This window comes from Temnothorax longispinosus, chromosome 2 (assembly GCF_030848805.1).
Source record: "Temnothorax longispinosus isolate EJ_2023e chromosome 2, Tlon_JGU_v1, whole genome shotgun sequence".
In the NCBI taxonomy this organism is placed as follows: domain Eukaryota; kingdom Metazoa; phylum Arthropoda; class Insecta; order Hymenoptera; family Formicidae; genus Temnothorax; species Temnothorax longispinosus.
The window spans coordinates 10109902-10124378 of record NC_092359.1 but is presented as its reverse complement, the minus strand read 5'-3'; the positions used below and the strand labels follow the sequence as shown (position 1 = coordinate 10124378).

At 37.2% G+C, this 14477-nt stretch overlaps 2 protein-coding genes across 5 annotated transcripts in view; one reads left to right on the top strand and one right to left on the bottom strand.

Annotated features, from left to right (window-relative positions):
* Positions 1-225: 225 nt before the first annotated feature.
* Positions 226-1325, bottom strand: Nop10 (Nop10 ribonucleoprotein). The gene is made up of 3 exons (XM_071769959.1): positions 1120-1325; positions 545-587; positions 226-338 (listed from the first exon to the last, which is right to left on the bottom strand). Exons 1-3 carry the CDS (start codon positions 1171-1173, stop codon positions 241-243), a joined length of 195 nt encoding a protein of 64 aa, XP_071626060.1. The 5' UTR covers positions 1174-1325; the 3' UTR covers positions 226-240.
* Positions 1326-3334: 2009 nt separating this feature from the next.
* LOC139808211 (dystrophin, isoforms A/C/F/G/H) overlaps positions 3335-14477 on the top strand; it is a 472682-nt gene continuing 461539 nt past the window's right edge. For 2 of the 4 annotated variants that reach the window (XM_071769944.1, XM_071769943.1), the window contains exons 1-2: positions 3335-3684; positions 4905-4995. In XM_071769944.1, the coding sequence (XP_071626045.1) occupies positions 4905-4995 (91 nt within the window). In that variant the 5' untranslated portion in view covers positions 3335-3684. The remainder of the gene's footprint in view (positions 3685-4904; positions 4996-14477) is intronic. The other 2 variants (XM_071769945.1, XM_071769942.1) reach the window with 1 other exon arrangement.

Genomic DNA, 14477 nt, shown 5'->3' with positions numbered 1-14477 from the left:
ATAGAATAGACAATACATAAAATAATTGATAAATAAGTTACATTGATAGATTTTCAGTGGAAATAATTTCTTGTTAAAACTATTATACGAGATCATACTGGATGCCACACTGAATGAACCGCCTTTTTCTGCGACAAGATATAAATTATCATATTTGTATCATGTTATAATATCATATACTTCCTTTTATCTATTTATATTTTAAATTTTCAAATATTTACTTACTGATTTTATATATAACTAATAGCTCGGTTGTGGTTGTTGCGTCAATAATAGACCGTGTCTCCTTTTCATTGTTATTCTTTGTCTAGAGTATTTATCTTCAACGGAAAAACGAGCTGTAAAGATGTTCAATATCAGTCGTTTTTAATGTCCTAAGGTATCTATGATTGCGTTCGCTTTGGACGCTCACGTTTTCGTGCTGAAAGCATCACTCCATCTTTTTTCAACATGTAATGAGTAATAAAGATAGACTGACGCTTTCAGCACGAAAGCGCCCAATGCGAACGCGGTTTATGTAATAACTGTAATAAGAATAATTTACCTGGATGTGCAGATAAGGTTGGCTTTCCGTTGGGGTCCATTTTCTGTAAAAATTCAGTAATTGTTACAAAAAAGTAGAAGATATAAAAAAGTTAATTAAAGAGATTGTAAAAAACATGGAAAATAGCAAAAAGAGAATCATATTGCGATCTATGATAATACACAGAATCTATATTTAAGAAAGATTAGATAGATATATAAATATATATTTCATTATGTCATATTCTATTATATATTGCGATGTAATGTATCATGAGAAATCATCGGGATGACACGTGGCACGTGGCTCCGTGTAAGTGCGATTAGTAATCGAAGCCACCGAAAGTGGATTCGATTCCGACCTTCGTCGAGGATTCCCTGTTTGAAAGGAGGAGAGTTTTGAAGCAAAGGAATACAGAGTTTAATACACACTTCCGACCTCGTGTTTCTTAACTCGCATCTGCAGGATAATGTTACATCATCCAACGTTTGTACTGCTATTATTATTCGTTTTCGACGCTGGCCGTAGGCGATCCCTGCTATGAGGGATCGGGTGCCATTATAATTTAGAAGAAAGAAATAAAAATGAGAAGTTACCTCTAAAGTGTACACCCGATCTCCCTTGTCGTCCAAATAATACATGAGATACATCTTGATGTATCTTAGGTATCTTCTCGACTGTAAACTGTAAGTTCTTTGCAACTTAACCTTCGTACTCGTACAGCCGGGCCAGTGTTGGGGTTAGGTTAGGTTAGGAGTACTTGGGAGAAGAAGAGACGAGAGTCACGACTGTCACGACTGGTCACGAGAGACAAAACTCGCGCACGCGCCGTCTTGCCTCAGTCGCGCACACATATTCTATTACAATTTTATAAGGTATCGTTAGATCCCTCGCGAGAAAGAAACATGAGGAATATTTATATTTATATTTATATTTATATAAATGTAGGATTCTTTTTACGAAAGAAGTAACACAATTTATGAGTAGGAAATAATGAAATTTATTATTTATTGCGTCTGCAGCCAACTTACAAAATAAATACCAACGTTAATTGTCGTAAATTCAGTGAAAAATTCGTTGAAAAGACATCGCTTCGATGTCGTTTTCACGATAAATATCATTAAAATTATATTTAATAGTAATAATTAAAAATTAATAATATATTGTTCCGATGTCGTTTTCACGATAAACGACATCGGAACGATATATATCATTAATTTTTAATTATTACTATTAAATATAATTTTAATGTATTTATTATTGAATTTTAAAAATAAGCGTAAAAATGTTGTGTTACGTGACTTGTTTGGCGCCCCTCTCTCCTACTTGAAGCTCTCTATTTGACTATTTCTATGTATCCATGGCATCTGCCAATGCTAGTACAGCCGTGCTCATATCTTCCAATTGCAACTTCTTTTTTTAATGAATATTCATGTCTAATAGGATACAGTATGATTCGTCTAACTAAGCTGCACATTTGGAAATAAATCAGAGTAAATGTTGCGTTGATAGAATGGAATACAGCCAATCACTACTTCTGCTTTTGAAAAATGTTTGATTGGCTGCCTCGTCGCTCATCACGTGGCGCACGTCGTCGTTTCCTGTAAACGAGCCGTACGTTAGTATAACATTAATTTCAAGTTTTTGCGCTCTTTTTTTTCTCTCGTTATATTATATACTTGCTTTATGCTTCGCGCGACACGTTACATTTATTGAGAGTACTTCGGGTATGCTAAGAAAAACTATGAGAAAACCTGCTCGGTCAACGAGTGCCGACAATTCAAGTCTATCCAGATATTCCAGATGGGTTTTACGTAGCCGCGTAAAATATATGCATGGAGAAATCGATTAATATCAGGATGAAAAATAAAGCACGCTTATGTTCTGTACCTATATTATTATTATACGTAATTGATTTCTTCACGCATATGCTTTATGGGTCAATGACAAGCAGGAAATTGTTGCACAGAGTCGCAGATCTGGTTTTTCTGTTGAACGTAACTAATACAGACGGACAGTTCTGGCGATTAAAGACTCGAAGCGATTGGAGCAAAAATTAAGTTCTCGACTCTTCAATTTTTTGATAGAAATTTTTCAAACTTCCGTGGATTAATATTTCTTTTCGAAAATTGTGCATTTCTCTATATTTTTCTGTCAAAAAGTACTACAATTTAAAGTAATTTGGATTTAAATAATAAAGTTATTGTATTATTCTGATTTTCTATTTTCTCATATAACGAAAATGTGATTTATATTTTTTACAAGAATATTTTTTTACGGGAGAGCCAGAATTCTACAATTTTTCTAATATCTTTTAATTCTACAAACTCGAACTTTTCTGTCCTTATTCACACTTTTTATTCTGAATATCTTCGCAATATATACATAATTGCTTATAAAATAATTAATTTAAAATATATCTCCAAAATTTAAAAAAATGGGATGTTAATTTTACGAGAATCCAAAACCCATGTTCGAGCTTATGAGTCAAATCATCATTACACGTAATCAATTCGGAGATTAAAATAGAATACGAAATATCTCTCCATTCATAATGTTCATGTCTTATAATTACAAATTAATCCCAACCCCTTACAATTCACAAATTACCGATCCGACGTTTTACGTTTTTACTCAGGCTTAAAGCTACCGCGCGGTTTGTTTTTTATAATTCTATATAATAAATAAGAGACACTCGGGAGATCGCGCGCAGGAGATCCGACCCGCACATATACTCATTATCATGTTTATTATCGAGTCTTACGTCGCGTGTGACAAGTTGCTGGTCGCGGACGTAGGACGATGCTCGCCGGTGATTAGCCGAGAAGCGTCCGCGGCGAGATGCACTGAGGCGCACCGGCCGCGGCAGCGGCAGCGGCCGAGCGCGAGCGCGTAGGCGCGCTGATTGACAATTCCTCCTCGTGGCGAGGAGTTGACGTATAGTGGACACGCGTGCACACGCGCTCGGACGCGACGGCGACGGGAGCCGGCCGGATAGCCAGTGTCGCTTCCGCTGACCAAATCGCTGTCAGTGCTCGTCCGCTTTGGCTTTATCGTCCGCCGCGACGCGACGCCGCGCCGGGTGTGAGAAAAGTTTGCCGAACGAGAAACGATATAAACGCATTTTTCTCCGATGCTGCGCGGCCGCCTCATCATCCAAGGTGAACGATTGTTCATATGGAAACGTGTTGATTAGGCGCGAAACGACACGTTGCCGGAGTGAATCGCGACGACGCGGCGAGGCGTGAATTTGCGGGATGCTGGACGCGCGGAAAACAGCAGACGCTCGCGCTGTCAATGCTGTCATCCGCTGCGCGGAGCGTCGATGATGTTCGGCTTTGTTTCCGTTAATGATTATACAATAGGAAGCGCGTAATCGTCCGCAATTTGCGCGAATGTGCATAGGTGGAGGTCATCTCCATAGGTGTTCACGTAACAAATCGCAATTACACGAGCTCGTTGTTTTGGCTTCAGTCAATGCATTTCGAACGTAATCGATCGTTAGCAGTAAAATTGCTTTAATCAATTATAGAAAGTATTTTTCTCATTACATTACCTTAATTAAAAATAAATTCCAGATTAGGCGACCCAACTGGCCAAATTCTATTTATTTGTCTCACGACGTTTCGACCCCGATTTATTTTTATCTACGCACTAGCGGATCCAATAATTTATTCCATTGTTTTTACCTTAATTACCTCGAATTGTAAATAATTTCATCAACAATAATAGTTAAATATAGGTACATGTAGAGATCAAAAGAATTCCATTATGATGCGCGCGCTGAGAAAATGTTTACAGGAAATAACGATGTGTTAATGGTTTTTAGAACTATTATTCCTATATACTAATATTTCGCGACTTAAATCTTGTAATGCAAATTTTTGTGGGTTTAAGATAATTAGCAAATTTCTATTTCGATCAAAGAATAATGCGTACGATTAGGTAATGTGTCAATGTAATTGTTATTTATGTTATTTACATAATTAAAATCTAGAGTTCATTCATTATAATTTCAAGTATGTGATAGACAGTCCGAGAGTAAAGTTAAAGTCTTTAGATTTAGACACGATAACGACATTTGATTGCAATTGTGCGAAATCTTATAAGATTCAAGTCGCTCGAATCGTAAAAATATTTTCGCGATAATTTCACGGATTGTTGTTACCAATGGAAGTAGTGCTTCACTCGTACGTACATATTATCGGCGAACCTTCGTCCGTAAAAAATAATCGCTCCGATATCGTCGCGGCGACCTCTGCCTTACGCTACTAATCTCATTCAGTCTAGTGGCTAGAATCGATCGCAAATCGCGCGACACTTCGCGCGATTCTTAAATATTGCTTGATTATATCAACTGCTCTGCGATCGGTCGTTTCAGATGCAACGGAGGAAAATTCGTTGGATTATTCAGGTACCGGAGGAACCGCGACACGTTGAGACCGTCGAGCAGCAAATCTCAAGTACGAAAGGTAAGAGAATTTGAATAGCGCAAAAATTCAAGAATTACTTGGCTAGAAGGGAATTCTAATCTTTCGAAGGCCTTTCGAACATCACGCATATTACTAATTTAAAAAAGTTTCATATTATCTAGTTACGAATCTAATTGTAAATGAAATCATGCAAATTGATTTGTGCAGTACAAACGTAATTTACATTTATTTTTATTTACTTTAAATATTATTTAAATTAATGTACTACGTGCAATCGAAAATAAATGTTTGGATGGATCTTTTGACTTACGAATTGTGCGTAATAACGTTTGAAGTATACTACGATTGTCTGGTTGTAAAAGCAACGGCTTTCGAAAGCGTTTATTTGTAATAAACTGCGCGTAAAACCAAAGATAAGATCCTCTGCAAGAGATTGACATGAACATACATAATTTATTACGTATATAAATAAACATTCTGCGTGCTGAAGCCTCCGCGTCTCATGTTTCATGAAGTTTTATTAAGCAAAACTCCTGAGTGTAGACATCTTAAAACATATTTAGGCTGATAAGGGGAGGTCGCGACATGAAAACATAGTATATCAATCAGACTGATTTTCAATTGGGATTTTCATCCTCTATTATCTATTAAACTGTCGTAGACCTCTAAAAGGTTGAAAAATTTAAAAACAAATCTATTGGACAGACTATTGGAGACCGAGTTTACTTAATATTTTTCATCATTCGTGGTGGAAAAAGAAATAAAAACTTATATAAAAAATCAGAATAGTATGTTGTATAATCTGCAATATACTTTCATGCATTATCACAGAATAAAATATATGTTCTATAATAATGCCAAATAATATAACATATTATCTCGATAAACTGTGTGTCATGGAACATTCTACATGTATGTGTTTGCCTACTTCTTACTATTATTTTATATTACAGTATGCGTATTCTACAGGGTGCCAAAAAAAGTTAATTTATACTTATACGGAAGTAACTTTTTTAGAGAAAGAGACCTGATAACACAAGATATTATAGTAACAATGTATTTTATCTTCAAAGAGTATTCACTTGTTCACCAGCATTGTCAACACATTCTTTGAATCTTCTCGAGGTAGTCTCCAGAGCCCTGAGGTATTTCTTCATTGTTGCAGTCACATTTGCAACTTTCTATCGAAGATCTTGTACATTGCAATGACAGTGAACAAGTGGAGACTCTTTGAAAACAAAATACATTTGTTATTCTGATATCTTATGTTATCAGATCTGTTTATCTAAGAAAGTTACTCCCCGTTTCTACTAAAAATATCTACCTAAATAATCGTCTTTATTTATTTTAATTATTAAATTTTAAATTATTAAAATAATTTTAATAATAATAATATATATTAATAAAGTTAAATAATATTTAGAAAATATCAGAGGCTTCTTTCCCGAGTAGTATTGTGCACCTAAAACTCGCAAATGTAAAAAAGAAAATATAGTAGATTTGCTACAATCTATAAGGATTCATGTCACGGCTAGACGTACCACTAGTATTTTTATTCTATTCATTATGCAAAGTCGTGACACCGCGCGTATGTCGTTTATGTGATTATAAATAGAGATGATCGGCACGATCACGTTTTCGCGTCGCGCTTTACTCCGTTTTCTCCTTTCAGCGTAACATCTTTTTATAGATGATCACCATTGTCTTTTACGGCCGTAGTTCCTCCGTTGATGGATTACCCTGCCCGCGCTCCCATTCGCTCGTCTTATTAAATTTACTTCGAAACGCGTAAATATAACGTAGAATATAACAGGAATGCCGATGTTACGGATAACGTAGACGGTGATATTGAGGCAATTTCGTTCTGTGTGCTCAACTGTTGGCAAATAAATCTAGCGATTGCACTTGGCAGCGGATGTCCTGAAGCGATGAAGCGTACATACGAGAGAAGATTATGTTATCATTCCTTATCTACTTATAACTCTATTTCTTGAAAGTTTGAAATACGATGTAAACCGCTATAATCCGCGATACAGGAAATTAAAAAAATATACAAAAAGGATCTGTCAGAAAACGCGTATTACATATAATATGATAGGATCTAGTCAAATATTAACGACAGACGCGCTTTGTGTACATTTTAACAAATCAGTTATGTCAAATATCAAGAAGGTATTTGATGCGTCGGCGCTAACTTCTGCAGAGATCACCCGCAGGGTCGAAATCTGGGATACCGCGCAGTGTCGCGACGGGCTGCGTCCCATGAGGTCGTTCCGAGTTATGGAAAGTTCGATGCGCTCTTATTATAGAAGTTCCCCGACTCCGTAGCCGCACTAGATTATCTGCGGGCCGCTACTCTCCAACGACAAGTGTTCTTGACGGAAACAAGTGAAACTGACATTTATTTAGAATGTGAATTTTTGGGTTAAATAGCACTTGCAAAAGTATGAACTTTGTGATAGAAAGAATTCGCGTTGATGGAATATATAGACTCCGAGTTTACCTTTCATTAGCAAATGAACAGAAGAATTTGATATCCCTTTGCGTTGCAAAGCCAGCGATCTTTATTGTATGATCATTTTCTTGTGCCGAGTGCACCATTATACAATTTTTCTTGGTTTTGTGTATTTTTCTTATTGTAAGTTGGTTGTTTTATTCGTGGAAACCTTCGTCTTCGATATCATCAATTCTATTAGAGGCGCGTAAATAATTATTATATATATATGCATAATAATATGACAATATACACTAACAATAAAGCGTAAGGAAGAAATTGGAATATATTACATATTACCAAATCAATAACGACGATATGCAATATAAAAGCACTTTTTTAATCTCGATTAAATAGACGATTATATCTCCCGTAATTACCAGTCTGACTCTGGCCGTTTTAAATCACAATGCACGGATGTAATCAATGTGCAGTCGTTTATATCGAGATGATAAACACGTGTGTGTGCGTGTAGCATTCATTTAATTATATAGTTATAAAAAGAATATTACATAGTCTTCTATTACTGTATGTTTCAAATTATTTATTCAGGGAATCAGAAAGTTGATCAAGTTATGAAATAGCAGCTACTTTACGTAAAATTAGTTATGCAATATTTAATTACAATTTAATATATTTCGTACGTTTTTTGTATCATATAATTTATTACGTTTATGTTATTTTAATTACACGTTATTTTTTGCTCCAGACAAATATATGTTCTATATTACTAACATCACTGATAGCAAATCATTATTTTATGCTAATTCTTACGTTAATAAATTTGTGTTAACGATTCGCGCTACATCAAAATTTGCTGATATGCAATGCAAATGACAATGAAAAAAGGCACACTGTTGGAGTAATATATAAGAACAATTAGAGATTGTGGTGAAATACATATCTCTTCGCGAACTTTATACAAATCTATGTGAAGCTAAATTAATACACAGAATGGATGATGATATATGTAAGTATAATGATCAATGATCTCTCGATTAGCACATTTTTATATTGCATGTTTTTTTCATTGTATGTGATTTTTAATACACTAATTTTGGTGTGAAAGTCAATTTTTAATATAATTTTGTATTTATATCTAGAGTGTTCACCCTTTTGTTGTTCGAGACAATGTCGAAAAATAATTTGATTTTGTTTCTATTTTAATATTATCAGTGTGTTGCCTAACATAATAATCACTTTTCATTTGTAAATTATCGCAAATACACGAAAAGTAATGTTCACGAATTTTATTCGTCGACTGTCCCATACGTATTTAGTATATGTATATAATTATCATAACCCAGACAGCACACATGTCCAAAAGCGGGACATAAGACGTCTAAAAGACACCTTTTAGACGTCTAAAGAAAAAGATGGCTAAAAAACGTCTTATGTCCCGATTTTGGATATTGTGCTGTCTGGGAAGTTACGTTACATATTTTACTTCTACGCTTTTAAAACCGCAAATTTAATTTAATTCTTAACTTGTGTGGCGTAATAATATTATCTACCTTCTGCGGTCAGGAGTAGTTAAGGGGCTAAAAGAAATACAATAAGAAGTAAAATCACTAATAAATATGACATTTTATCTAAATTTTATAGTTTTAGTAAGACGTACAAGTATTAAAAACGGGAAACAGAAGCGGTTTGTTGCGGAGCGAAATTGCGGCAAAATTTACAGCTTTCTTTATTTACGCGCGTTAGTGTCTTAAGTTTATTTAAAATGCACGGCGATGTTGTAGCGAAAATGCTAGAAAAGATAACCGTGGTATTGTTTTCATATTGAGGAACCATTGTTCCTAAGTAGTCTAAGTATTTCTTGGTCAACGGAATGTTTACTTTCTCCTGTCGGAAGTGATATGCTTTTGACGTAATGAAACTGTATTAATCCCTTGTGTGTTAGAAAAAAATATACGTTTTTACGTAAGAGTGTTTTCGATGAAGCGTTATTGATTGTAGATGAAAAATATAAAAACACGCTCTTTTTCAGTGTTGCTAAAATCTTGTTTAAATAACAGCGGAAATCGCTTTGAAAACACGTTTATAAGTTGTATTTCGAGATTTAAAAATTGTCTAAAGTATATTTTGATTATTTATTTATAAGAGATGTTATTAGGAACAAGGGTAACTTTTTTATTGTAGCACATTATTTTAGTGCAACTATTATGAAATACCATCATGTTTATGATTGACTACGTACATCGAGAGCAACTAAGACAATAATTAATCACGATTAATATGTTATCATGAAATAAACGAATAAAAAGAACGCGTCATATGAATGAATGATCACGAATTAATACGTGTCGCAGATGAAAAAGAAGACAGTTTCGGGGAATTGCGGTAATTTTCTTGCTCTCATGCGATGTCGCGTTAAGTTCTAATACTACTATAAGTTTGGAAACAGTGGGAGGCTATTTCCCGAAATTGTACGAGTGGACGAGCAGACAGAGATATTCGACGATGAATGGCGGCCAAGGTAATTGTCTGTTATCACCGTTATCGTAACTTTTCTGCTATCAGGTTTTGCTAGTAATTCGGCTACTACCCTGTTGTTAGAGGATCGATTTTTCCAACATCCATCATTAATCGCTATTAGCTAAGTGCACTACCATATTTTATCATTTATCACGCAATTTTTCGTTAGTAATTTTAAGTCAAGATGTAATTGAAAATATTCATTTTTATAAGGTTATAGTATAATTATTAATTTTTGGATAGGGAAATGTATCGATGTAACTTACAATGATAAATATTTCAGCAATTAAAACCTAAAATTGAATATAACTCAATTTTATTACAACGCGATTGAAGAGTAAAAAAATAAAATAACTGCTGAGCTGTTCACCTTTAATCTATTAAAATTTCTTAATCCTTAGTATACAGGTTTTCCCTGCTTGTAGAACGTTCCTATATCTTTCGTAAGCCGAAATGGCATAGAGGAAGAAGCAATTATCATTATAATTTCTATGGGAAAAATTTCTTTCGTAAAAACGAAAAGTCTCTTTGAATTTCTTTCGATTAATGAAAACAGGTACTAATGTAGGTCTTTCGTAAAAACGAAGTCAGAAGTGGGATAAAGCGGGGAAACTTTTGAAAAGGCTTGCTATACGATTTAATACGACGGATACCCGTATTAAATCGTAGTAAGAGATCTTCAGTTAAATTTTTCAGTTAAATCAAAATAGATTAAATGAAAATATTTGAGCAATAAAATATTATGTTTAAGATTTATGAATCGAAAGCTTTAAAACGCGGACAGAGCTAGAAATATTGTTGAAACAGCTGATGGTTTTGCTTCAAGTATAGCCCATAATACTAATTGGCATTACCGTAAACAGATTCTAGATATGAAATTAATTAGATTCATTCCAGCAACGCGTGAACCCAGGCGTGCGACCATGCATAACGCTATATCGGTGAGGCCAATATGTAACGACATCAAGATGCTATCTGTGGGTTATTGACACGAGCGTTTCCGCGATATACACATATACGCATCGCTATCGAGAATACATTAGGGTTGGTGCAAAATGTACCAGTTTCGCTCTATCAATAACGAAGATTAGAATTTCTAATTTCGCGCGCGATGTTGATCTGATCTCGATAATTTTCGTTAAAAATAGTTCAAAATTGAAAACGGATATCGGAAAATCTCACGGATCATGGGAAGAAATTAGAATTTATAGCAGAATTGAATCTTGTGTAACTTGTAAAACTTATTTTTTTAATATAAATTCAGATTTAAAGCGTTCGCACGAACGCTATCAATTACGAGCTTTACATCGGGTTTGAATCTTTTATCACAAGAGGTACACCATAGAATCGATATATTCGTGTGAAATTTTTCAGCGAGCTTTTCATAAAACTGCATTAAAATTTCACTAAAATAAAATTTATGACACATGGAGTTCCATAATAGATAATTAATTCTATAATTTTTTTCAGGTCGTTAACGTTTATATCATTATACTGTCTATACATTTTACACGAGGATTATCAGTAGTCTACACACGTGTACATACGAATCGTGTCTTCAGGTCATGCAACCGATTGTAGATTTGAGTTTCGTTTGGCGGGTTTTCGGTGAGCCCAGGACGCATCGTATACCTGTTTCGTCAGTATAGCATACTTCCTTCGGTTTCTGAATCCCTGCTTACCTGTGATACGCTGGGCCTTACGGCCCAGCGAAGCAAGGCCCAGACACCCGATTCCCCGATCGGGGGTCAATCAAAGTCCCCTCACCTTGAAATTGGTCTATTCTGTTCTGTATTTACGAAGAATGGCATTACAAGTGTCTTTGATTGAAACGTGCCGCGAAAGATGTATGGACATAATTATACATGGAAAAGAAATAATGAAAATAATTAAAGAACCTTAGTTTGTATAGAGAGTGTGAATAATGCAATTTATGATGATATTCACGATCATTATAGATCCTTATTATACATAATACACTTCTGGAAAATGTACTTCCTTTACATATTCTATTATCCTGTGATACGCTATTCTATGATTGTAATATTTTATTACTTTTAATCCTGCAGACTGATATTCTAGATCTATAAAGCTATAATCCTCAGCATATATCAATTGAAGCTTATTTTTAATTTAAAAGTATACACGCTACATGAAACGCGTCTGTCCTCGTTTTTCTCTCGTAAGTCTCAAGGATTATAAAATCTTTATTATTTTTATTTTCTCGTACGATTATTCGAGGGGGCCCACACGGGCGTGCCTGATGGAGAAAGGGGGGAATTCTCGCGATTGGAGCGAGAAGGAGCGCGATACGTAGCGCGGCGGGCCGGGGGTCCGCGGCGTCCGTCGGCGAGACGAGGACGAGAACGGAGCTACAGCTACAGCTACGCCGCGCAGTGTCGATGTGCACGGCGTGGTGAGACTTGGTGAGGGAAGTTGGGCCTTACGAGTTGTCAGTTCCGAGGTTGCCAGTTCGCTCGTGGCTCGGCCGGCGTGCGCCGCGTTTAGTAGTGTTTAGTAGGCAGTCGTCGTCGATTGACGTTAGCTCGCGAGAGAAAGATACGTGTTCGTATCTCTGCCGTCTTCTGCTCCTTTTTCCTGCGTGATTCGTCGGCGTCGCGTTGCTCCGCCGCGCAAATCGCGACGATAGTGCGGACCTCTAAGATCGTACGCACGATCGGGATGTCACCAAGTGTTTCGTTGCGCGGCCTCCGGCTACGACGGTCGTGAAGGCTCCAAACGGATCGTCGTCTCGCTCGCGAGAGAGAGAAAGAGAGAGAGAGAAAGCTGAGGAGTTGATGCGTGCGAGCGCGAGTGCGACGGCGGCGAGTGCGTTAGTGTGCAGTGGTGTGCGTGAGTGCGTGTCCGGCAGTGTCCGGTGTGTGCCTCTTGACTTGTCAGAATCAACTAGTGGCGTAGCATCCTCGTGTGGGCGCGTGCGCGCGCGCGAACGGCCGATTCTAACCTCGGCGCGGATCGGCGGCGCGGCAACTCCTCTCCTCCGCGCGTGCACGCGCGCGTGTGAGTGCGCGCGCGCGCGCGCTCGCGATCCGATCGACGGCGTCGCGGCGCATCTGAGTGCGTCGCCGGGGACTGATGCCATTGCCTCGTGTCCCACCTGGATATTAACGTCGTCTGCGACCCGGTGGCTGCGTCCGAATATCTCAAGATGGAAGTCGTCTATATAGGTGCGTGCGAGCGCGCGCGTGGTATGTTTACACACGCACGTACGTGGGTATGACGTACGTAGGCGTGTGGGCACGTCTCGCGGAAGGGTTCGCGCAATGAGAAATTTCTTTCTCTGTCCCGCACGTGGCCACCTTGCGCGCGTGTCACTTTGCACCTGGCGAGTCCTCCTCTCCGAGGATCTTTTTCGTTTCGGAGCGCGCGGCCTTGGTCTCGAGCGATATCACCGAAATCGAGTCTTTGAAATAATTGATCGGGATAATTGTGACTGCCGACGATAAATGTGACATCGCGATGTTTCTCGATGACATAATAGATATAGTCGTCACTTTATAGATAGGCAATCTTTGTCTGACCGTTCGAACAGTTCGCAGTTATCGCTTTTAAAAATTTTAGAATGAGAAATTAGTCGAGAAATATTCCGAATATGTTTACCTGTGTGTCACAATTATTCCGACTGATCCTGTTCGTTCATTAAGTAGCTGTGTTGTCGTTTCTTATATCGTGTCTTCTCGCATCAGAGTTTTTGTGTAGTGTATTTACAGTATTTTTTTTTTTCAATCACGCGATCTCAATCACCCTTCACCTTGTTTTCATCTCGAAATGCAATTATGTTGTTTCTGCGACATACTTACAAGTGATAAATAAAAAATTTAAAGAATCTGAGCGATGAGTCATATCTCACAGTCTTGTCTCTGAAATCTTATGGCTTCATATCATTTTTATATATTTCAAGTCTGCATTCCTATACCTCTACACTCAACATTAAATATTCCCACCTTGTTTTGTTTTGAAATGGATTTCTCCATTTCTCGTACGAAGATATTTTTGCATAGGTACGTTATCTGAAAGTTAAACGGCTGTATTTTACGCGATACACGGTTTTATAGAATTTCGTTCCTTCTTGCACTTTTACCTCATTTTTTTAGATGATTTTTATTGCGTAACGAAGTCAACGTGTCTATTGTGTAAACGTGTTGCATCGAAAAAACTGTGCTCAATTGTTTGGTTCACGTTAACGTGCTTTTTTTAATTGTGCATACACGTATGTACCGGTTACTTGAATAGTTGCGTGGCACATTTTTCGCGTTGTCACCCGCGGTAGGCAATGGAATTATCTACGCTCCGAGCATAACTTATCTTATCTTGAAATTATTTGCGCTCGGCGCGCGGGAACTCGGGGAAACGCATGCATACGTCAGAATTGAGGATCGGCACACGTGCATGTTAAGAAAGATAACGTGCTTACGAGCGTCGACACTCGATTTCAGTGCGCACGTGCTATACCCGTCTAACATCTATGTGCGTGCGAAAGTCCGTTGGCGATTGGCAAGGCGCGACGAGAATGATTGTAATTGTT

Coding starts and splice junctions, on each gene's coding strand:
- Nop10 (XM_071769959.1), bottom strand. CDS start 1,173: ATGTATCTCATGTATTATTTGGACGACAAGGGAGATCGGGTGTACACT. Junction 588..1,119: donor ATCGGGTGTACACTTTAGAG/GTAACTTCTCAT, acceptor GAATTTTTACAG/AAAATGGACCCCAACGGAAA. Junction 339..544: donor AACCTTATCTGCACATCCAG/GTAAATTATTCT, acceptor ACATCTTTACAG/CTCGTTTTTCCGTTGAAGAT.